Source organism: Phragmites australis, chromosome 21, assembly GCF_958298935.1.
Source record: "Phragmites australis chromosome 21, lpPhrAust1.1, whole genome shotgun sequence".
NCBI classification, from domain to species: domain Eukaryota; kingdom Viridiplantae; phylum Streptophyta; class Magnoliopsida; order Poales; family Poaceae; genus Phragmites; species Phragmites australis.
This window is the reverse complement of record NC_084941.1, coordinates 51,300-74,389: the sequence shown is the minus strand read 5'-3', so window position 1 is coordinate 74,389 and position 23,090 is coordinate 51,300. Positions and strand designations below refer to the sequence as shown.

Here is a 23,090-nt window from a genome sequence, read left to right as displayed (position 1 = left end):
TTATTAGCAAAGTTAAACGTAAACGATTAATACAAAGTTCACGATAATTTTACAATGCCGAGATTGAACATGGATTCTACGTGCCGCTTTGCACTCCTCTTTTTCCTAATGATGCATGGGAGATTAACGTCTCTGAAGTAGTTCCTCGTGCCTCTAAAGATCGAACGCATGCCCTTATATAGGAAAAGCTGCCGTCCTTTGAAATGGCGATAGCTTTTCTAGTGAGGTCCGTCAGGCGCAGACGCTCCTATCGTCGAGTGACATATGACCTATCGTCCTTTTAACGGGCGACAAGAGAAATGTGGTCGCCACAGTGGATCTCCTCACTGATGAAATTAATTTTTAACCATTCCAATATGGGCCTAGCACATGTCATTCTTTCAGCGGGCGATACACACCTATTTTTTCCGCACGGACGTCTATTTTTGTTAAATTTGGAAATTGGAAATATAAAAATAAAAAATTCACTAAAAGAGGGGGTCGTCTTCTTCTTCACTCCAAAAAAGTCTAAAAAAAAGAAAAAAAAAAGAGAGGGAGACCAATCGGCGCTGATGGAGGCGTCGCCGGCGGAGAGGGAGATGCCGGCGGAGTGGGGCGATGGCGCGGTGGCCATGGGTTTTCGGGTGAAGGCTTCTTCTCGCGAGTCGGCGTCACAGAAGGCGGGCAACGTGCTGGAGCCCGACCTGCGCTCTCACTGGTCCACCGCCACCAACACCAAGGAGTGGATCCTCCTAGAGCTCCAGGTCCATGCCTTCTACTCCTGCTTCGTCTTCTCCCTCTTCTCCCAATCGAATTGAGTAGTCACTCACTCACTCACTCACCAAGGACAAGGGCTGCTTGCAGGAACCGTGCCTCCTCTGCCACATCCGCATCTACAACAAGTCCGTCCTCGAATGGGAGCTCACTGCAGGATTGCGCTACAAGCCTGATGCCTTCGTCAAGGTCCGCCCGCGCTGCGAAGCCCCCAAGCGCGACATGGTGTACCCCGCCAACCACACCCCTTGCCGCTATGTCCGCATCTCCTGTCTGCGCGGCAACCCCATCGCCATCTTCTTCATCCAGCTCATTGGCATCCCCGTACCTGGGCTCGAATCTGAGCTCCAGCCTCTGGTCAACTACTTGCTGCCACAAATCACATCCAACAAACAACCTCCTTCTCACAATATGCATCTCCAGGTTCTTTCTCCACTATTTCTGTAACGATTCTGTTTGGGTTTACCATGTCACGAGTTTCTGATGCTACTTAATTCTAGTTGCTTAAAGACATTGCAAGCAGGTTACCACCATTTCTGCCCCAGATTGAGGTGAAGTCAGCCTTTGTCGCTCCTAGTTATATTGTCATTTCTCGATGCAGGTGTGCTCTGAACTGCCCTTTTAACAGGCTGCTATTTATTTAGTGCAGGCTGACCTTAATAGCATCGTGGACACCCCAGAGAGCAGCGTGCGGTTTTTGGCTCTGCTCGCTGGACCATTTTACCCGATCCTTCACCTTATAAATGAAAGGTCTGCTTCCTTGTTCAACATGCAACAATGTATCAGTTGGAATTGTGATACATTCCAAGTTGTCTGTCATCATATATTGCTTCATACATTATGTTATTGTGCACATATGTTTCCACCTGCTTGCCTGTATGTGGGCAATGGTATCTGAAATATGTCCTAAATTTACAGGGATCCTACAAAAACTTTGATTAGTTCTTCTGATTCAGATACCCTGAGAACTAGTCCAGCTGCTACTCCAACAGTTTCCTCAAATTTTGAGGCATGTAACTTTTCTTTCTGCACATTTATGTGTGTCTGTTTTTTTTAGTTGTTGCAATGTGCTATAGTAGTGCGAGAAGTCAACTGATGCATTGCAGCCAAAGCTATGATGCATGCTGTAAGCTTGATTACATGGTGCTGCATTTGCAGCCTTAATCATACATAGTTTCCCAGTTATTTGGAGTGGCTGAAACAATCCTTTATCTTCTGCCCTTTTTTCCTTTGTCCTGAATAAACTTTTGGTAACGATAGTGCTGACTCACCGAGCTCCTTTGTGAGTTACTGAGTTTTAAAAAGACTGTGTATGCATATCCAGCCCACATCGGAGTTTGCCTTGAATAATAGGTAACTGCTAAAAGGTCCAACATGACATGCAAATATTCTGTAGGCAACTTGAATAACTCAAATCAAATTACATATCTTAATCCCTCTTTGCTAGGCTGGTAATCACAGAATGGCTGTTTAAGATCTGTCACTGCGCGTAAGTTATGTTGACCAGGATCTTCCTGTAATCTTTTATAATCACAAGGCAAAAACTTTTGCTGGATGTGCCGTAGGTATTGACAAGCCAAAATACTACCTTCTGATCACTTTGTTAATATCTTGCCAGAGCCGCGTACCTTCAAAATAAGTAGTTCATTCAATGCAAACGTTGGTGTGTCTTTTGTCTGACAAATCCTATTCAAGGTCACATTTTCAGAACAGCAATAGTTCTCACTACTGGGCCAGTTCTGCTTTCTGATCGGAACTGCTAAACAACTAGCTTAGTTTGCTATTCAAAATATGGCCAATAATGTTTAGAACTAGTAATTGAATGGTTTCTTAATGTAACTTGTTTCCTGCTAGTTTCTAAAAATGTGAAATCTAAATAACATGACTAGCTGTTTAAAAACTTGTCCTATCTGGGGTTGCTGGCAACCTATCAGTTAATATAAGGATTTTGAACCTTGGTCGTATTGCCTCTGTTCTTCCATGGCAAGCACCAATTTTCTTGTACCAACCCCTTCAATGTAAGGTTGCCATTGTAGAAGGCCTATTACTTTGCAAGAATCAATGTGAAATTTGATAGCATGAACAATGAAGAAATGACAAGTTATTTCAGTGTTCTGTTCTGTGAGTAGAAGTAATGCGAATCATTATGTTTTATTTTACAAAAAGATGACTATCATACAAGGTATGCATCCTTTTATTTTATCCTAGCAAAGTGTCTCTTTGCTCCTGAAAGAAAACTGCCACCTAAGCCAATAAGAGAAGTTGAGGGGGTTTCTTTCTCAAACGCGAGAATTTGAGGCGATTGACAATCAGTAAATCAACAACAGATATTTAGGACTCTGTTGTTCTCTTCGGGAACATAGAGGCACTCCTCTTAATGTTTCCACCATATACTAGTATTCTTTATTTTTTGAAGCTGAAATACTAGTATTCTAGTATTCTAAAGTCCAAACTCTTTATTTTCGTCCAGGCACAACCTAGGAGATCACGGAGTCCATCATCTGTTCAGCCCGCTTCATATTTACTGGCATTTCGATCTGAAATGGCTGTTCTCCTCTTAAGGAAAGCACATAAAGACAAAACCCTTGGAATTTTTTGCCTCCGAGTATGTTCTTTGACACTATATTTTTCATTTTTTATTATATGTTTTTTCCTCATGGAGATTTTTTTCAACATTTGTTTCCTTTAACTTAGGCATCAAAGGTATTGCAAAAGCTTTTGGAACCTGAGCCATTTTTTCTTCCGAGTCATGTCTGTGATGAAATTCCTAAAAGTGATGCTTCCAGCCTAGTACTTTCTACAGACTACTCTAGTTTGTTTGGAGAAGAATTTAGCCTATCGGAAAATCATTTTGATGGTTCGATCCTGAATATTTTGGATATTGCTGCTGTCGAAGAAGGTTTTCTTCATGTACTATATGCAGCTGCATCACAGGTTAAATATCTTGTTGTTCCATCCTCATATCTTTCACCATATATGTACCATTCTATTCGAAAACACTTATGATTATCTTGATTTGTAATTATAGCCTCTGCTATGTCGCAAGCTTGCTGAAGTTACTTCAGACATGTGGTCTGTCTTACCACTTGTTCAAGCTCTTCTTCCAGGTAAGGGCTGGGCTGCCATGTTTTCTTTACTGCTCTTCATTGAAGCGTACAGAAATTTGAATGGGTATTGACGTTTGCTACGGGTGATCCAAACCTTCCTACACACTCAATCACATGTTACTTGCTCTAGTCACAGTTATGACATGGACATACGCTGTCTCTAAACACAGTTTTGATCATTAATTTCTTTTGCAAGATATTCTTAAAATATAATAAAGTTACGTGTTACGACGTTATTAAAATATTTTTCTCAAAAATATACCATTTTACATGTGGCCAACTTAAACAACTACAATAAGTTCAGAGTTAAAATAATTTTACTGCATTGATACCATAACTTTACCTATTTTGACTGGTGGGAGTATCTCGTACTAAGTGAGGGCAGGCCTATGTGGCTATGCCAACTGGCATGGCGCTTGTGTCTTGTGGCTAAAGGCTACTATCTGAATCTGACTGTACATGTTACAGCCAGTTTATTTATGTATTCTCCAGTATTTGATCACATGTCCTCTTAGTTGCTGAGCCTTAGATAATTGTGATAACGAAGTGAACCCCTTCTAAGAAACAGACAGGCCTACTTGCAATTGCATGAGCTTACATGCATGCCTTCGCTGAATCCTGTACCTGATAGTATGCTGTTGCTCTTGTGTGTTTGTAGCGCTTCGTCCTCCACTCAGTCCTGGTCCTACTGAACATATTGATGATTCTTTTAGCCAATGGAATCATCCAAACGTTCAGAATGCTCTGTCCCAGGTACCTCAATGGTTTTCATTGATATATAATTTGTTATACCATTCATCAAGATAATTGTGGCTGCACTGCTGCAGATTGTTACAATGTCAGTATCATCATCAGCTTTTCATTCTCTTCTCAGAGCATGCGCTGGCTATCTTTCATCCTACCTTTCATCGCATGTCTGTATATCTCTCTGCTGTAAAATCTCTTTTCTCTTCAGAAAATTATTCATGCTTTTGTCACAAGTTTGCTATACACCCTTCTGTTAAAAAAACTATTTTCCTCAGAAAGTTATTCATGCTTCTCTTTTTTTCACTTATTAGGCAAAAGCAGCCTGTGTTTTGCTCGACTTGTGTAGGGGGCCATTGGTAACATGGATACCCATGATAACAGCAAAGGTATCTCTTGCGACTTTGTCTGGACTTATTTTCTGTAATTCTTTCTTTTTTGTGACTAATCTTTAACTCTTCATATACTCTCAATACAGGTAGATCTTGCAGTTGAACTTCTGGAGGATCTCCTGGGTATCATCCAGGTGTGTACACACTGAAAACTTACTTAGCAATGCTGGGGAAATTGAAGTTAACCATCGATGCATGTAACCTGGCATATTTGTATCCTACCATACTTCTATAGGTCTTGGGGTTTTGCAACTATACCTAAAGAAACAATGCTTTAATTTATGTTTACAACTTTACATCATTCTGGTTTTAATGCTCTTGAAGGGATGTACTTGTATTTGAGATGAAACAATCAGTTATTCACAACTGAGCGAAGTTGATGCTATTTTGATAGTACTCGACCATGACTACAATGCCTTTCGTTTTTTGACATCCTAAATTGACATCAATGATTTGTTATATTAAACTACTTAAGGACTTTTTAATACGATTGCCACTACATATCTATGTGGCGAACCAATGACTTTGTTCTTTGTTATGTTGGTTAGGAAGCTGGCCGATCTCTTGCTCGTTCTCGTGCAGCGCTGAAGTATGTTGTATTGGCAATTTCCGGGCATATGGATGATGTGCTCACAGAATATAAAGTAAAATCATGTTTCCCCTCCTGCAATTTGTTCTTTGTGCTTTTGTAGTGACTGCTTTACTGCTTCCCTAACTTGCCTACTTTCAGGAAGTCATGCATGCGATACTTTTCATTCTGGAGATGCTAGATCCTTTTATCGATCCTTCAACAAGTGTCATGAAGGACACAATATTTGATGGTATCTCTGCTATATATTTGGAGAAGCAGGCAAGTTCTTGCGATGTTGCCTTGAATATTATCCGTACAGCAGTAAAGAGGGCTGCAGTTCTCCCTTCTCTGGAACTTGAATGGCGACGAGGAGCTGTTGCCCCAAGGTTGGTAAAGCAATATGTATGTACAAGTTTAACATAAGTTTGACACTATGATAACCCGGTTGCCATGATTGATGCAAGCCCACATACTCTATCATTATCAAATAGCTACTTCTCCCAAGCTAATGTCACCATGGGTTTGTTAAGGGTATAATAGTCAAAAGTATTATTGTAATATCCTAGTCCTAGGGTTTCCCTCTTGTACTCTATATATTGCCCCCATAGGCTACCATTGAATACAAGTTGCTATTTCTAACATGGTATACAGTGCCAAAATTAGGCTTAGTTTTTTTTTCCAGATGCGTGTTGCAACTTCCACGCATCCTAACCCCGATCTAGTCTACCTGCCGCCGTTCTCTCTCCAATATGTTACTCATCTTCATAATAGATCGGTTCGGCCGGCTCTGTATAATCCCGTCGGTCTCCGTCATCTCTGCTACACCCGGTTGCCGTGTCCGTGCGTGTGGCTCCTCGTCACAGATCCCCATCGCGGCTCCCTCGCCCTCCGGATTCGGGTCACCTCCGCTTGCCTCCCTCCTCCTCGTCCGCCCGCTCGACGAGTGGCTGAGCGGGTGTCGCCTGGAGCGAAGTCGTTGGATCCGATTGGCGGCTCCCCGCTGGGCTGGTAATTTCCCGCTTGCTGGTAGCTTTTGCTTTGTTGTGTGGTACTTATGTTGTGCTCGGCTTGTGCTACTCGTGCATCTCTGCGTAACTTATGTCTATTGTTGCATGCTAGTGTCTTAGTCTCGTATTAGAGTCTCTGTCATTCCGCTGCGTCCACATCCAAGTTTTAGTCTTACTTTGAGTTCGTCTATGCCGTGTGAGGCCACATATTCCTTCATTCAATTAGTTGATTTCTTTCCTGTCGTTATTGATGCAACTTAGCCATTTAGATCTTTCCGTAGCGTTAGTGACAACTTTTTTTGTTGTCTTGTTACTCGTCATCATGGTTTAAGGCATTCTTGTGTCATCTTGGTCTTTCCGTAGCTCTAGTGACAACTTCGTTTGTTGTCTTGCTACTCATCGTCGCTTTGTTGTGATTTTTGATCAAGGGCATTCTTTGTTGTCATCATCACGACTACTGTGCTTCGCTATGCACTTCTTCAGCTTGATTTGACAGGATTATCAAGACTCCACTCTACGACGGCTTTGAAGAGACAATTTTTGGATGTTTTATTATTTAGTGTCACCTCTTTCAAATGCAACGCTATTGCATACGCCTTGCATTTGAGGTGGGTGTTAAGGGTATAATAGTCAAGGGTATTATTGTAATATCCTAGTCCTAGGATTTCCCTCTTGTACTCTATATATTGCTCCCATGGGCTACCATTGAATACAAGTTGCTATTCCTAACAAGGTTGATGCATAAATTTGCCCCCACTTCCACACAAAGCTTATGTGGTCCCTGTAACTTTTGGAAGAGCCATATTGCTCTCTGAACTTTCAGAAATGGTTTAATTTAGGTCATAGGCTGAGCTGGCAGGACACATAAGCACGGAATCGGCAGTGAAAATGGTCAATTTAGAGCTTACATATCTCACCAACTCAGCTTGTGGTCTCAACTCAATCATTTCCAAAATTTCAGAGGCCAGTTTGCCCTTTCCAAATGTTGAGGGACCAATATGAGCCACGAGTGGAAGTTAAGGGACCAATTTGTGCACCAACCTGTGCTGTTCAAATATTTAGATTGGTCATTCTAAAATGGTAAGAGTAGATTCATCTAAAAAAATAATATACTCTTCTTTATTTATTGTGGTAAAAAACATTACTGGTAAGTTTCTTCTTGGTGACCTTGAAAGAAACAGAGAAGTTCATGACTGGAAGGAGTCAACCGTTATTGTTACTCAGGACCGGGAACCTTTTTTTGCATCTGCCAGCGGCTGTCTTATAGAGTATATGAGTGAATTACATTTTAGGGCTTACGGCATGCAATTTGTTGTAAACTTTAGGGCTTACGACATGCAATTGATGTTTTCTCTCCTGAACCAAAAGAAATCAAGCTCCCTTTTCTAATGTCATTGATTGGCTGCCCTAGCTTCTAAAGGTCATTGTGATCTGCACCATTGGATTGGGTTGGGTTATGATGTAGACTAGCTTGGATTGGTATCCATGTGATCGTAAGGAATTGAGAAGAGAGCAAATATCTACAACTGTATGCTTTATACCATTAGCAATCAGTTTTATACACAAGATAGTTATGGTCATCATGGGCCAACCCATTTAGATGGCCCACATGGACCAAGACATACTATATACATATACTGCACTAAATAGTGATGAATTTAGTTTACGTTTCAAGACCTTGATGCAAATTTCTGAACCGTGTGAATTTAATGTGCACATGCATGTGATGTCATGCCATAATAGATGAATCATCTCTCTAGCAGAGAATTATTGTGCATGCTGGTATAACATGCTAAACCTAACTTTGGTTCGCAGTGTAATTCTTTCCATCTTGGATCCACATATGCCACTTCCTCCTGACATAGACCTCTGCAAAAGTTCAGTGCATGAGATTGATCAGGCATCTTTGGCTGTTTTGGATTATCCTGCACCACAGTCATGCCACCCTGAAAATATTGATGGGCGAGATGCATTTGAAACAACCGTTAGGTCTGAAAGTTTTGAACAGTGCAATTCTTTGTTTGCTCCTGAAGAGTTAAAGCAATCTGAGTTGAGAAGGCTTACTTTGAATGGAAAAGGCCATGATGAAAATGAAATAACTCAAACAAGTTTGAACCAGGACATCCCTGAAAGCAGAAGAAGTAACGAGAAATTATCATCGGACCCTATCCAGTTAGATAATATTGCTGCTGCTGATTACTTTGATGCACAGGTTGATTATCGACAGCTGGAGAACCACCGGGACTATGAGTTACGAGCTCAACAATTTCAGCACTTAGCACTGAACCTATGCATGCAACAAGAACCTACACTTGAAGGCCATAATGCCGGAATTGATTCTTTGTTGTTAGCTGCAGAATGTTACATTAATCCATTTTTTCTCTTGGATTGCCAGCCTACTTTAGAGCCTCTGGACAAAATTGAACGTATCCATTCAGAGTTGATGCAAGGAAATGTTTCCTTTGATCCAAAAGATTTGCACTTAAAAGATTTAGATCTAGTAACAATATATAATTTGGAGGGCAAGAGGGATAAATCTGTCATAGAGTTACTCCTGCTAGCTTCAAGATTTGACTGTGAATACCAGGAAAAGATACCCGAAGGGGAATCTTATCCAAATACCACCGAAGATGGCAAGCAATCTGTAGAAATTTCACCAGAAGCTCTACAGTTTGCTGATGCTGTAACTTTGGTCAGAAAGAACCAGGCTATGCTCTGCCACTTTATTATGAAGCAATTCCAAAGGAAAGGGCACTGGTGTAGTGAAATTCTTCTCCAGAGCTTGTTGTTCTTGTTGCACTCAGCAACTGATCTATTTTGTCCACCAGAGAATGTAATTGATATAATTTTGAAGTCTGCCGAAAACCTTAATGAACAGCTTGCATGTCTTTACAGTTTTGTTAATGCAGGGGATAAGAAATTGGATAGGGTAAAACTACATGGTCTAAGAAGACGTTGGACCCTTCTCCAGAAGCTGGTTCTGGCTTCATCTGGAAATGATAATGCTAGAGAACTTGTCAGCGTTAAAAAAGATGGTTTCCGTTTTAGAAGCTTAGTCCCTCCATCAGCATGGATACATAAGATATCGGATTTCTCCAGGTTTTCTACCCCACTCCCTCGATTTCTTGGATGGATGGCAGTGTCTCGTTATGCCAAGGAATATTTAAACGAGAGGTTATTTCTTGCTTCTGATTTCTCACAGCTTACGTCTTTGCTGTCAATTTACATGGATGAGCTTTCTTTGATGGATGGAGTTGCAATTCAGAAGGCCAGGTCTGCAAAAGGTGAACTATCTGATTGCAATAAACACTTGCTCCTTAAGAAGGAAACTGCTCTGTCAGTTCAACCAAACATGACCAAACAGTTTAAGATTTTACTTCCTGAATTACATTTCTTCTTTCCAAGCATGGGCAAATTGTTTAATGCATTTGGAGAGAGCATCTTGGAGGCTGTTGGGTTACAGTTAAAATGTCTCCCCAACAGTGCAGTACAAGATGTTCTTTGTTGGTTTTCTGAGATGTGCTTGTGGCCTTATCTTGAACGCATTAAGGAGCATCTTGTAGCTGCAAACAGAGTTAGTTATTTGAGAGGAAATGTTGCTGCTAATGCAAAAGCTGTTGTTTTCTACCTACTTGAGTCTATTGTTGTTGAGCACCTGGAGGCTGTTATTCCTGAAACACCAAGGATAGTGCACATTCTCGTGTCACTTTGTCGAGCTTCTTATACTGATGTGGCCTTCCTCAAGTCCATGCTGTGTCTAGTGAAGCCGCTCATCTCCTACTTCTTAAGGAAGAGAACTGATGATGAAAAAGTATTGGGTCATATAACGGAGAGCAGTGATTCTGAGTTGCTTTGTTTTGAAGAATTGTTTGAAATTATCAGGTGTGGTAAACGTTCAGAGGGTACAACTGGAGATAAGATTCAAGTACCCTTGCTTATCTTCATTCTGGGATCAATGTTTCCTGATTTCTCATTTGAGAGGAGGATTGAAATATTAGGTTCCTTGTTAGTTTGGGTGGATTTTATCAGTTTCGATCCACCATCATTGTTATGCAGCTATCTTCAAAGCTTCCAGACACTTATTGATGGTTTTGAAACTGTATTAGTCCAGAATATTGAGTTACTTGGTATCAGCATCCTTTCTGCGAGAAGCCAGTCTATAGAATCTGCTAATTCCTTGGGTGTTGATGGCATCATTCAGCATGAGAAGAACACGCAAGATAGGGAAGAGCAGGTACTAATGAAATCCACAGAATATTGTGAGAATGTTGAAAGTCATAAGGGTGTTTATTCTCTACGTCGTGGCAGTATCAAAGAATTTTGTGGCGCCATGGAGAAGTTTATTTCACACCTTACTCCATCTATTGAGGGTAGTTGGAAATGGCACCATCAATTGGCTTCCAGGCTCTCTTTGTCGATTGCAAAATGTCTGTTGTTTGCAAAACTTTTAAAGTCCATTATGCAAGAAGACACAGTATCTAGTAGCCATGAACAAGATGTTGCTGTGAAAATTTCCTGTGAGCTTGCACAAAAACACTGGGAAAGTGCTCTTGAAGGTCTTGTAGAAATCATTTTAGTAAATCAGCAAACACAGTGCTGGCAGGTGGCATCGGCTATGCTTGATTATATAGTTAAGATGCCAAACGTCCTTGCTTGGGGTAATGTTCTTAATGCCACATGCTCTGCAGTCAAGCACTTTTGCTCTCATGCGCCTAGGATATCTTGGAGGCTGCAGACAGAGAAGTGGTTATCGCTATTGGTTTCTGGTGGAATCAAGGACTTCAAGAACAGTGAGATCTCTTTGATTGATCTTTTCTGTACAATGTTGAGTCATTCTGAACCAGAGCAGCGCTCTGTTGCATTACATCAACTTGGGAGGATTATTAACTCAACGAATTCTACTGAAGCTGATTCGAAATCTCCTACTTATAACCAAAATGTCCTCACATCTGGTTCAACAGTTACATCCCTTCTAGCTACTCATACATGGGATAGAGTAGCAGCATTGGCTCTCCACGACTCTTCTATGCTATTAAGGAACCATGCAATGGCATTGCTTACGGAATATGTGCCTTTTGTTGATAGGAAACATCTGCGGTCCTTTCTTGGATCCAGCAACAGCATCCTGAATAGTGTGGGACAACTTTCTGGTGTAATAGAAGAGGGCTATTTGACACGAATGTCTTTGCTGTTACTTTCTAGGGCATGTCTTTATTCTTCTCCTGAAGATATTGCTTTGATACCTGAATCTGTTTGGCAGAAGTTGGAAAACATGCAAACATCAATTGGTAAATTTGTGATCACTTATCATCCACATTTCTGCGCCACATATGTGGATTCTGCTGTATTTCCTGTACGCATGTGCTTCTGATTATCCAAACTTTGTTTTTTCTTGTTTCTTACTAGGTGGTTTTGGTCATATGGAGAAAGATTTGTGCCGAGCTCTGTGCCAACTTAGAAGTGAATCAGATGCTAAAATGGTAGTGCCCCGCTCCTTCCCTCAGTTTTTGAACTTGGGATGGAAGTTTTTGCCATCTTTTTCACAATGGGGAAATTTAAAAAATGTTTTGTGCATGTTTTGAATACCTAGTACTGACTCCAAATCTCTCCTTTAGGTCGTAAAAGAAGTTATCTCAGGATCTACGACACAACCAATCTGCCTTGATTTTAAGAGCATCCGTGAATCAATTCTACAGGTCATAAACTTTTGAATGATCCTTTTTTTCCAATGTCTTTGGCATCTATATGGTTGCTTCAGTTTCTACTTTCTTGTTTAATTCTCCATTCAGTTGTTTACTTTAATTAATTCTCATTGTTGAGTGTGCTTGCATATCACACTCATTTTAGAGTTTGTTGATGGACACAATCTTTGTAATAACTATGCTTAGGCTAAGTGCGTAGCAAAAATTACTATTGTTTTGAAGTTTTTGTTCATATTTCTGCAAACAAAATGTTTGCAAGCAAAAGGAAGCACTAGCATGCTTGCATATTGGTTCGAGTTGATATTATCTCTATACTGGAAGTTGCTGTAATCATACGGTGCTAATTTTATGTTTTCGTTAGTGCTGGTCCATCTAAACTTGCAAAACTCATTTTGATAGGTGCTGTCCTCTTTGAGTTCTGCTGAAGCATACTTTGAGTTCTTCTCAGCCAGATCTGATCAAGAATATCAGGTTAGAAATGCAACAGTCTTTTCTTTTGGGCACCTTATTTTGAATATCTTATTCTTTTCTCGACCTTAATGCAATGCCTTCAGGATGTCTCTCCCCTTGGGTTGAGTTTTTTCTTTAACATCTTATTCTGAGTTTTGACACTTGATTAAATACAACACCAAGGAACTTGAAGAAGCTGAGGTTGAATTGGAGCTTATTGAAAAAGAGAAAGCAGTTCATGACTCTGCTGGACATCCCCATGATACTGTGGTTCCTGATATGTCATCATGTAAGTTCATTGACTATATGGACTATTGTCGTCAATGTTACCTTTTTGTATTGACATGTCATAATGTAGTTTCATTTACAGATCATAAATATGGTAATGAGGTTAATAAACAGCTTCAGAAAATCCGGGAAAATATACGGTCCCTGTAAGTTTACATATTACACATGATCCTTTGAATTTACCATTCTTCATTCTTTGAGAACTTAAAAGAAAGTTTCTGATATTTGATAATGTATGCTATGTCCGTCCAAGATATCCTTGTTTCCAGACCAGTTTACTTTGAATTCTAGAAGCATATCGAGCTGTTAGTATTACATATATTCATTCAGTATGTTTTTAATTCGATAGGGAAAGGTCCAGGCTCAAAGAGGAAATTACAGCACGCAGGCAAAAGAAGCTGCTTATAAGACATGCTCGTGAAAAGTACTTAGAAGAGAAATGGTCTAAGGAAATGGAGCTTATGCAAGAGCTTGATAGGTTTGGACCTGTTGCTTTTTTCTTTGACACGTCGAAACAATAGAGATGTTTGTCCCTATTTCTTTGTTGTATCTCTTTGTAGGGAAAGAGCTCTTGAGATGGAACGCGAAATAGAAAGACAGCGACAACTGGATATTGAGCGTGCAAAGTCTAGGGAGCTGCAATTCAACCTTGATATGGAAAAAGAAAAACAAACTCAGGTACAGGGCAATTTTATTTTTTTTCGAATTGAAATAACTTGTTGGCCACGCATGAAACCATGAAAAAAAAATCCGCTATTGAGAGAGCTTTATTGTTTTGTCGCTGCATTGACTTTGTGCTGATTGATTTTTAGAAAGAGCTTCAACGTGAACTGGAGCAAGTTGAGTTGGGGCGGTCATCAAGGCGGGAGTACTCGGCTAATCCTAACAGGTGTAGTGTGGTAACACCATATTGTCGTGTCGTGCATAAAACTAACTCTTTTAGCGTCTTGTTGTGCAAGCATTTAGCCTTGGTGTGATTGCCGTTTGCAACATTGCAATCACCTTTGTTAGTTGCTCATTCTGCAGCCGGTCCAGGGAGAGATACCGTGAAAGGGATGGCAGCAGCCGAGGACAGCAGGAGGGGAGCCTGAGGTCAAGCAGCCGAGGCCATGAGGGAGGAGGCTCTGCTCAAGTGCCGGCACCAGTTGTGCTTGCCGGATCAAGGACATTTTCAGGAGGCAACCTTCCAACGATTCTGCAGCCTCGCGAGCGCGCCGCTGATGAGGAAAGCGCCTGGGACGCCGGTGATGCCAGCAGCATCGGAGATGCTGAATTTGATGGCGCGAGGCCGCATGGGCCACGAGGCAGCAGCAAGTCATCGTCGTCCAGGCAAGTCGTCGAACGGAGAGAGCGAGATGGTGCTGCAGCTGCAGGCACAGCCAGAAGAGAAGGTAAATGGGAGAGGAAGCAGCATTCCTGACTAGCCTACTCGTTGATGAAGAGCTAGCGTCGTATCGATGGAGCCGTGCCTGAGTACTCGTAGAAAATCGGGGTAAAATCCGTGCAATATTTGATCGATAATGCACATGTGAGTCGTGTGCATGTACCACTTGGGCAGCTCCAAAATAAATTGTTCGACATCTGCGGCGCGCGATATGAATTCGATGTCAGTATTGAAGCACGGACCTGGTGGAGCTACTGTAACCATACGCTAGCGATTTATTTACTGGATCGTAACGACCTACCTACACACAGACAGACTGACACAGTACTATTTTTATTTTTTTAGATGGAACACATACTATTTTACTGCCATAGTACATTCAATTCAATTACCAAAGACACAAGCTAGTTGCTAGGACAGACAGACGCAGATGGAGTACCAAATTACTAAGATCGAAGTTGGTAGAACAGGCAGAGACGCAAATGGAGTACCAAATTAAGATCCAAGTTGCTAGAACAGACAGGGACGCAAATGTGCAGCTGGGTGCCGCGTTAAGTGCAGTAGAGCCAGTCGTCAGAGCAGCAGCTCCACCTGTCTGTCGAATACCCAAGCGAAGGGCACCCGTCTAGGCTGGGGCCGCCGTTGCGCGTCCAGCTGATCCATCTTGCGCACCCTCTCCGGCAGGCGGCAGACGTAGTCCTGCGCCCGCCTCCCCTCGGCGGTCAAGCCGACGGAGAGCTCTGCCACGGCCCATCTGTCGACGAAGAAGTTGACGAGGTCGGCGTAGTCGGCGGTGGTGTAGACGCCGAGCCTCTGCGCGACGGCGGCGTAGTGGCGGAAGAGGTTGTGGTCCTGGCCGTCGAACATGTAGTAGGCCGGCATGAGGATCCTCTCCCTCATCATGTACTCGAGGGCGCGCACGGCGGCGTCCGGAGTCAGCTCGAACAGCTTGTCCACCACCCTGGTGTAGGCGGCCTCGTGGCGCTTCTCATCGGCGGCGATGGCGCCGCAGATCCTGGCCAGGTTGGTGTCGCCTAGCTCCTTGGCGCGCCTCGCCGTGTTGCCGTGCGAGATGAAGGTGGCGCGCTCCTGGAAGGCCGTGTAGATGAAACCGCGGTACGGGCACTTGTCGGACGCCAGCCGCATGCCTGCGTTGATGAGGTGGTGGATAGTCTGCTCCACGCGGCGCACGTCGACGCGGCCGGAGAGGTAGAGGTAGCGGTTGAGGAGGTCGCCGTGCCGGTTCTCCTCGGCCGTCCAGCCGCGGGACCAGCGCGCCCAGGCGGTGGCGCTGGAGGGGCAGTCGTAGCCGACGAAGCTGTTGAGGGCGGCGTGGTACGTGGGGAGGGCCTCCTCCGTCACCATGTTGCCCACCAGGCACACGTAGTAGTCGTCGGGAATCTCCCGCGCGCGCGCCCGCAGCTCGTCCACCGCCTCGCGGAACCCCGGCGACGCCGAGTCCGGCAGCAGGTCGTGCGGCTGCCACGACCGGTCCACCGGCTTCAGCAGCGGCAGGATGTTGGACTCCGCCCACCCCTCAAGCGACCTCAGCACCTCGGCCGGCGTCGCCACCTTCTCGCGCCTGCTGCTACTGCAGGTGGCCGTTACACAACTGATGATCATACGCCGGCGGAAGGCGACGGCAGCTGGCGGCGGTGTCCGTTTCTTCCATGATGACGGCGCGACTCCACTTACACAGCAGACCACCGTCGTGACCATCATCATCATCACCAATCTAGAATCTAAGATAGACAAATAGATAGCAGCAAATGATTTATGCAGGCAAGCTAGAGCTAGCTGAAGGATAGATCGACGAGGCAGTGCAGCAGTGGCTGCTCTTAGCTCTGCCTCTGCTTGCCCGACCGTAATGTGTGTGGCTAGCTAGGTAGGCAGGTTTAGGGAAACGGCCGAGGGGGCGGGCGTGCTTATATACAGGGAAATTGGTTGGTAGCTAAGGCCTAATCCCTAGGGGTTCTCAATTTGATTAATAAATAATCCAGCATCCTGCAATGTTTCAAAACATCCATTAAAAATTGTGGATGTGTACACAAAAAGTTAAATAAACCTGCAAAAATTCATTTTTATATTAAGATAAAAAAAACACAAGATACTGTTAATTAGAACATTAAGAACAGTGCTGGATTTACTGCTTGCATTGTCTCCATTGTTTTTTTCACACCTATGATGAATTTGACATTAAAATTTTTAGGGTTTACTTAACTTTTATTTATGTGTACTCCGGTCCTCATACAAGATTTTTTTTGACATTTTTTAAAACATTGCAACATACTGAAGTCCCACTCCCAGGATATGAAATATGTTGATTGAGTGACCTAGCACGTGGTGGATCCATCAACATTTTTTTTAGTAAACTTCACTAAACTACACGCCGAATAAGAAAACTATCACAAAACTACTTTTTACAACCAGTTTTATAAAACTACATATTTATTAGCATTGGTATCTGTCGGAGGATTAACTCATATCGCAGGGATCCCGAGAGACCCCTTTTTAGAGATTCGGCCGGAGGATGATCCTGAATAAGTTCGTCGGAGAAATAAATGGGAATGAATGCAACGGCCGGTGGTGGGGGTGTCGACCTAGTGCAAGAAGAAGTAAATGCACCGGAATTTAGACAGGTTCGGGCCGCACGGGGTGTAATACCCTACTCCTGTATGGATGCTATAACTGTCCTGAGGAAGTCCCTCAAGGATGTTGCTGGTTACAAGGATGTTGGCCTAACTAAGAGCTTGAGGCTTTTTGTTCTTCGGTTGAAACTGTGCTCAACCTTGCTCATAGTGTCTCTCGTTCTTCTTTGTTGACGTTGTGCCTCTTCATTTTTGTTGATGTTTTTCGTTGTGAGTTGTGTTGTGCGTTTCTTCTCCCTTCTGTGCTGCTAGCTATTTTAAGTACTCGCCGGCCACGACATGCCCCGAACGGGAAGGAGGGGGCTCGAGTTCCGAGACGCCATAAATGGAAAGGGCGTCATCATTTCTTCTGGGTGAAAAGACCGAGGGTGGAAAATGCGTCGCACGCCCGGTCGCCCGTCACCATAAATGCCCTGGCAACGGGCGCCGTGGAGAGGGCCCACCGGGCAGCCGCAGAGCAACCCGACGTGCTCGCCCTGTCTTGTTCCTCTGCCACATCAGCGCGGCAGACGGAACACCTTGGTCCTCACGATGTTATCCCGAGACAAGCCGGATGGCACGGGACGTGACCTATGCAATTAATGACCCCACGCCTCTCTGCCAAAACGTGGCAGGAACTGACGCTGAGCGCGGCGGGAGCAGTTGGAGATGTCAGGCCACGCACGCTCATTAAATACGACCTTGGACCTCTGGCTGGCTGACACCTCATCTGCAGGCCCCTCGGGGGACTTTCTGGGTCGTCGGGGTACCGAGTGCTCGGGGGTACTGTTCATATCCCCGAGCACTCTCTCCCGAAAATGCCTATCCTTGTCTTCGGGGTGCCGGGTGCTCGGGGCGTACTGTTCACTTCCCCGAGCACTTTCTCCCGAGCACTCTCGCATAGACCTTCGTAGAACCGAGTGCTCGGGGGCTGCCACGTGCAGCCCTGAGCACTCTCTCCCGAGTACTCTTGCACGGACCTTCGGGGAACCGAGCGCTTGGGGGGCGCCGCTCGTGGCCCCGAGCACTCTCTCCCGGAACTTAGCTCTTCTGATCGTCGGGGGACTAGGGTGCTCGGGGGGAGCGGGCACCTCCCCGAGCACTTTTCTTCCAGGTACTTGGACTCCGTAGATCATCGGGGAACTGGGGCACTCGGGGGCCACCGACCGTGGCCCTGAGCACCTTCTCCCGGGACTTGATCTTTTCTCATCCTACAGGAGAGACTTTGCGGGATGACGCCATGTGACGGATGGCTGGCCTGGCCTCGGGATTCAGGGACCAGAGAGGTCCCTGATACACCGACAATATCTTACAACTATATTTTTAGAATCAAGTTCACAAAATTAAACTTCTATTGTCACTTCATGTCACAAAGCTACACATTTAATTTATTATAATATTATAATATTAACCTTTTCCCGATTATATTTGCAACATCTAACTTTTTTTCAAGCCAAACACGTTTGGTGCAACAGATGACAACTGTTACGTCATACGCACCAACATGCTCGGCGGCGGATCCACATGGAGCCGACGTGACTCTGGCTCTAACACACTATATGCATTGGTGCAACACGCTGGTACATATGGCACAACAGTAGTTATCTATGACACCATGTGGGTTATGATCTAGATGTTACAAATATAATCAATGACAAGTTAACATTAAAATTAGGTTAAAAAAATTCGCATGCAATGGACTTAATTGGACCCAACTACTGCTACTTAATTGGTTATTAATTCCAGAGATTAGGAACAGGCTAGCTTGCTCTAATCGCTAAAAGATTAATTAATACACCACCGTGCTATGTATGGATGTGTATGTATATATATTTATACATCTATATCTCAAATACTCTCTCCAATCCAAAATAAATATCATTTTGGGTTACGTGTAGTTAACTATTTCAATTTTTAGCTACAAATTACTTTTTATATATCGAGTTTGGATACTTCAAAATAATATGGATAGATTTATTTGAAAAAAATACTTTTATAATATTATACTTTATAGATGTTTTATCAATATATTACAATAAAAATTAATAGTAAAAGTTGTATTTTGGAGGGTATAGAAGAATGCCACGTACTCTACTCCCAGTACAAGGGGGCGATCACACTTAATATATACGTATCACTGCACTGCTGTAGTACTATCTCAATCTCATTCTGCAATAATCATAAGTGCAGTTATCGCATGTCTTTGAAAACGATGCAAGAATGCTTACAGAGGAACAAACCGTTCATCAGCACGTTACTAGTGAAGTCCCACCCTACCAAAAGAAAATTGTTTAGTCCCATTCTATGCCACCATAAACCCTCGCCATCTCTAGTAAACTCCATGTTAATAACTATAAAGCTCATGTACAAAACTGTTTTAAAATTGTCTGGCCAAAAAAGCACTACATCAATCAATGTTTTCGGCATATTCTTTTGATCGCCAAAAAAAAGCCTGCCAAAACTCAGCTGCTGCACATTATAAAAAAGTTAGACCATCCATGCTGATGTCACTAATTTATTTTTGTATGATATTTACTATGTATGCTTACGATGATCATCCAAAGTGGGCGGTGACAAGGGTGGAATAGCAGTTACATCAACATTGTAGCATCTAGATCCTTAAGAAAAAGGTAAGGATTTCGGTGATTAATGACAACCATATCATTGTGACTAACATTTCAGCTTTTAAGAAACAAAGAAAGACTTAATTGTCAATGGTGATCTTACACTCTTGCCCATTAAAAAAGTTATGTGATGATCAAAGGACCGAAATGTGAAGGATAAGGATCTTCTAGATCTAAGTGTCATAAGGAGATGAAGGATACTTAGAGTAGTATAGGTTCTTTTTATTCTTAGTCTTTTGACCGTACTATAAAGAGGGGTTAAGAGTTATAGCTTGACTTAGGAGAGGCTAGACATAGTCGATGCACACTTGTGACTTTCCATTACTAGGTTAACCTCAGAAAATCATTGGTTCCGAATCTCTAAGGTAGAACTCAAAATTGTTTTGAAATAGATAAAATCAGCGAAATTTTAGTTCACCGGATGATCCTCTGATGTCAGAGTGAGTTCGCCGGAGTAAATTCCTAAGAGTTCTGACTTGAAAAATTATTGAAGACCACGCCGGATAGTCCGGCGTTCGATAGGCGGAATCACCGGATAAATAGAAAGCCATGAAGTCCAGAACTAATTCTATACACCGGATAGTCCGGCGTAGCAAAATATGATCACCTGATGAATTTTTACAGAGAGGTTGTAAACTATCATCTGGCCCACTTCAATGCACCGGATGATCCGCTGTAGGCCAGGACTAATCACTGGAGTTTTAACGGCTAATGGAACAGTTAACGGCTATTTTGTCAGATGTATTAGCATCGGATATTCCGGTGTGAAGCGTGTTATTCACACCGGACCTTCCGGCGTTAAGAAAAAGTTCTGGGTTGTTAGGCAACGGCTAATTTTTTTATCCTTAGTCTATAAATACCCACCCATTTGGACCTCTCTTGCTCTCTTGCGACCCTGTAGCAGCTCATACACTTGATGTGTCATTTAGAAACAAGAGAGAGAGCACTTGTGTCCATTCTAAGTTCTTAGTTGAGGATTAAGGACTTCTTTGAGTCTTGAAGAGTAACAAGTGTGCATCTAGCTGTTGTCTAGGCTTGGTCTTTGTCAAGTGAAGCTTGAGGCTTGTTACTCTTGGTGGTTGGCAACACCTAGACGGTCTTGGTGATCGGAGGATTTCTCGGTGAGCTCTTGGAGGAATTGTGGGAGCCCCGGGAAAAGAGGGTGTACTTGATTTGATACCCGCCAATCTGGAGATGGAGAAGGAGTAATTAAGAGGGAGCACTTGAGCCTTGGTGACTCAAGGGGGAGCGACATCCTTGGTGGATGCTCCTACGAGGACTAGGGGAAAGTGCTAACTTCTCGAAACCTCGGGAAAAAATCAGTGTTGTCTTCTCCAACTCTTTACTTTCTTGCATCTTATTTTGAGCTTTGTTATTATTGCAAGTTCTTCTTAGGAATTATCGTTCTTAGTTAATTCTTGCTTGGTTAGCTATCTTGTGCTAGTTAAAATTTCTTACTTGCGTTTCTTTTAAATTTTATTTGTCAAGCGGTAGTTAATTAAAAAAAATTTAATATCCTAATTCAACCCTCCTCTTGAGCTATTCGATCCTTTCAAACATCCCAGACGATAGGCTCAACAGCTTGCAATATTTTCCTAGTAGATGCCTCAGAATTAGCTACTATCAACTTTCTTGGTACATTTCCAGGCCTAGTAGCATTTTGGCTTTGGGCATTGGTTTTCTTCGTTGAGAGTTTATCATTCACAACAAGTTGGCCAGCTGCAATGACAGAAGTGAAGACACTAAATTCTCGCAAACCTTGAACAATTGCCTAACAAAGAGGATATATATATATATATATATATAAATAAATGAATTGTACTCTCAGAGTACATACTTCCTACTATGATATATCACATAATGAACTGAATATATTGCTTTATCACTATAAATGTACTTATATACTCTTTCTACGATAATCCAATGTAAATTACATGAAAAAATTGAAAAGAAGTCCATCAATTTTAATAGATTTTGATAATACATTCGTATTTGTACATAAAATATAATATAAAAAAAATATGTATGAACCACTAAAAAATAGACATATCACTTGGATGATCTTATATACTCATATACTCTATTTATCACATGAGAAATACTCTCTATATTATAAGATACATATGTGAGAGTACATACTCTCAGAGTAACAAATATGCTTTATATATATATATATATATACTGTAAGAATGCTCACTGTAGTTCATATCTACGCATACCTCACAAGTTGTAACTCACAGTGTTTCGGATTGTAATTCACAGTGTTTCAAATTATAACTAGAGGATGTACGCAGTACGAATAACAAGTTGTAACTCACAGTGTTAGCTTCTTGTGTTGCAATTATATATTTATAGACGTGAATTTGTAACTGATCTACCTAACAAATTATAACTCACAGTGTTTCGAGTTGTAACTGAAGGATATGCGCAGTGCGAATAATAAATTGTAATTCACAATATTAGCTTCTCGTGTTGCATTATGTATTTCTGAACGTGAAGTTGTAACTGGTCTACCTAACAAGTTGTACCTCATAGTGTTTCGGGTTGTAATTAAGAATATACACAATACGAATAGTAACTGTGTATAGGCGCAGAATAGCCTCACTGTGAAGTCACTATCAGTTTCTGTGCACCAGCATTATTACGCACTATTGGGGTGTATATGCGAGTTAGCATTCCTTTCCTGAGAAGCTTTAGATTGAGCTGCTTATCATTCCACACAACACGTTCGTTGTACCTAGCCGAAAAGGAAAACAAAACAATTAAGAAAAAACACACCAAGCATTGAACATCTCTGCAGATAATACATCTCACAAAAAAAGAGAGCCAAAATTAACGCATTGAACTGACATCAAGAAGCAACGGGAATGGTGTCCAGCCACGGTGCAGGCTCCGGCATAAGTTTTGAGCCAATTGGGTCTACTCCCAGCCCGCCCGATGCGAGGGAATAAATTATGTTTCATATAGATAACAAACAAACAGTATTTTATTCAGAAAAATAATAAGTCTGCAATATTTTCAGAACTTTTAAGTACTAGCCAAGCTGGTCCAGACTTGGGCCATGTGTTTCTAGGTCAGGCATTTCAAGCCCATCTCAGCGTTTGAACACCTCTATATGTGATTTCATTGAGGTTAGTATCTTAACCCTACAGGCTGCAACCAGGGAATCCACTTGTTGCCACGAGGTAGCAAATTCTTTCATTGTTCATGGATGGGTAACTACGGCACCAATGATGGCTGGACGGCTCAGCTTTATCTACTAGGATAGGTACAGATGGACTACTGTAACCTTCTTGTTTGATTGACAAACGATGATACAATGTGTTCTCTTTTATAAGGACAATTTGATTTTGGCTAGAACCTTAAGAAACAATCACTGAAGTTAAGGAAACTCACCTCCAACACAGAGAATTAAAACTGCTAAGGAAAAAACCATCTACA

At 42.4% G+C, this 23,090-nt stretch overlaps 3 protein-coding genes across 10 annotated transcripts in view; 1 reads left to right on the top strand and 2 right to left on the bottom strand.

Moving 5' to 3' along the window:
- The first annotated feature begins 477 nt into the window (after positions 1–477).
- Positions 478–14,476, top strand: LOC133903346 (uncharacterized). Of its 2 annotated transcripts, XM_062344676.1 has the most exons (25): positions 478–743; positions 844–1,176; positions 1,254–1,304; positions 1,403–1,503; positions 1,672–1,762; positions 3,224–3,358; positions 3,448–3,687; positions 3,782–3,860; positions 4,519–4,613; positions 4,688–4,774; positions 4,919–4,993; positions 5,083–5,130; positions 5,545–5,640; positions 5,727–5,953; positions 7,003–7,182; positions 8,390–11,862; positions 11,981–12,054; positions 12,190–12,270; positions 12,676–12,747; positions 12,910–13,015; positions 13,097–13,160; positions 13,364–13,492; positions 13,575–13,692; positions 13,827–13,903; positions 14,041–14,476. In XM_062344676.1, the coding sequence occupies exons 1-25, from the start codon at positions 552–554 to the stop codon at positions 14,432–14,434; spliced, it is 6,618 nt and encodes a 2,205-aa protein (XP_062200660.1). In that variant the 5' UTR covers positions 478–551; the 3' UTR covers positions 14,435–14,476. The 2 variants fall into 2 exon arrangements, with proteins under 2 accessions (XP_062200660.1, XP_062200661.1); XM_062344677.1 differs by lacking the exon at positions 7,003–7,182 and having other exon boundaries at positions 479–743.
- LOC133903347 (stearoyl-[acyl-carrier-protein] 9-desaturase, chloroplastic-like) lies at positions 14,473–22,386 on the bottom strand. The gene is made up of 2 exons (XM_062344678.1): positions 22,299–22,386; positions 14,473–16,140 (listed from the first exon to the last, which is right to left on the bottom strand). Exon 2 carries the CDS (start codon positions 16,124–16,126, stop codon positions 14,972–14,974), a length of 1,155 nt encoding a protein of 384 aa, XP_062200662.1. The 5' UTR covers positions 16,127–16,140; positions 22,299–22,386; the 3' UTR covers positions 14,473–14,971.
- LOC133903348 (glycosyltransferase-like KOBITO 1) overlaps positions 21,841–23,090 on the bottom strand; it is a 29,660-nt gene continuing 28,410 nt past the window's right edge. For 5 of the 7 annotated variants that reach the window (XM_062344684.1, XM_062344680.1, XM_062344681.1 and 2 more), the window contains one exon: positions 21,841–22,386. In XM_062344684.1, the coding sequence (XP_062200668.1) occupies positions 22,251–22,386 (136 nt within the window). In that variant the 3' untranslated portion in view covers positions 21,841–22,250. The remainder of the gene's footprint in view (positions 22,387–23,090) is intronic. The other 2 variants (XM_062344686.1, XM_062344683.1) reach the window with 2 other exon arrangements.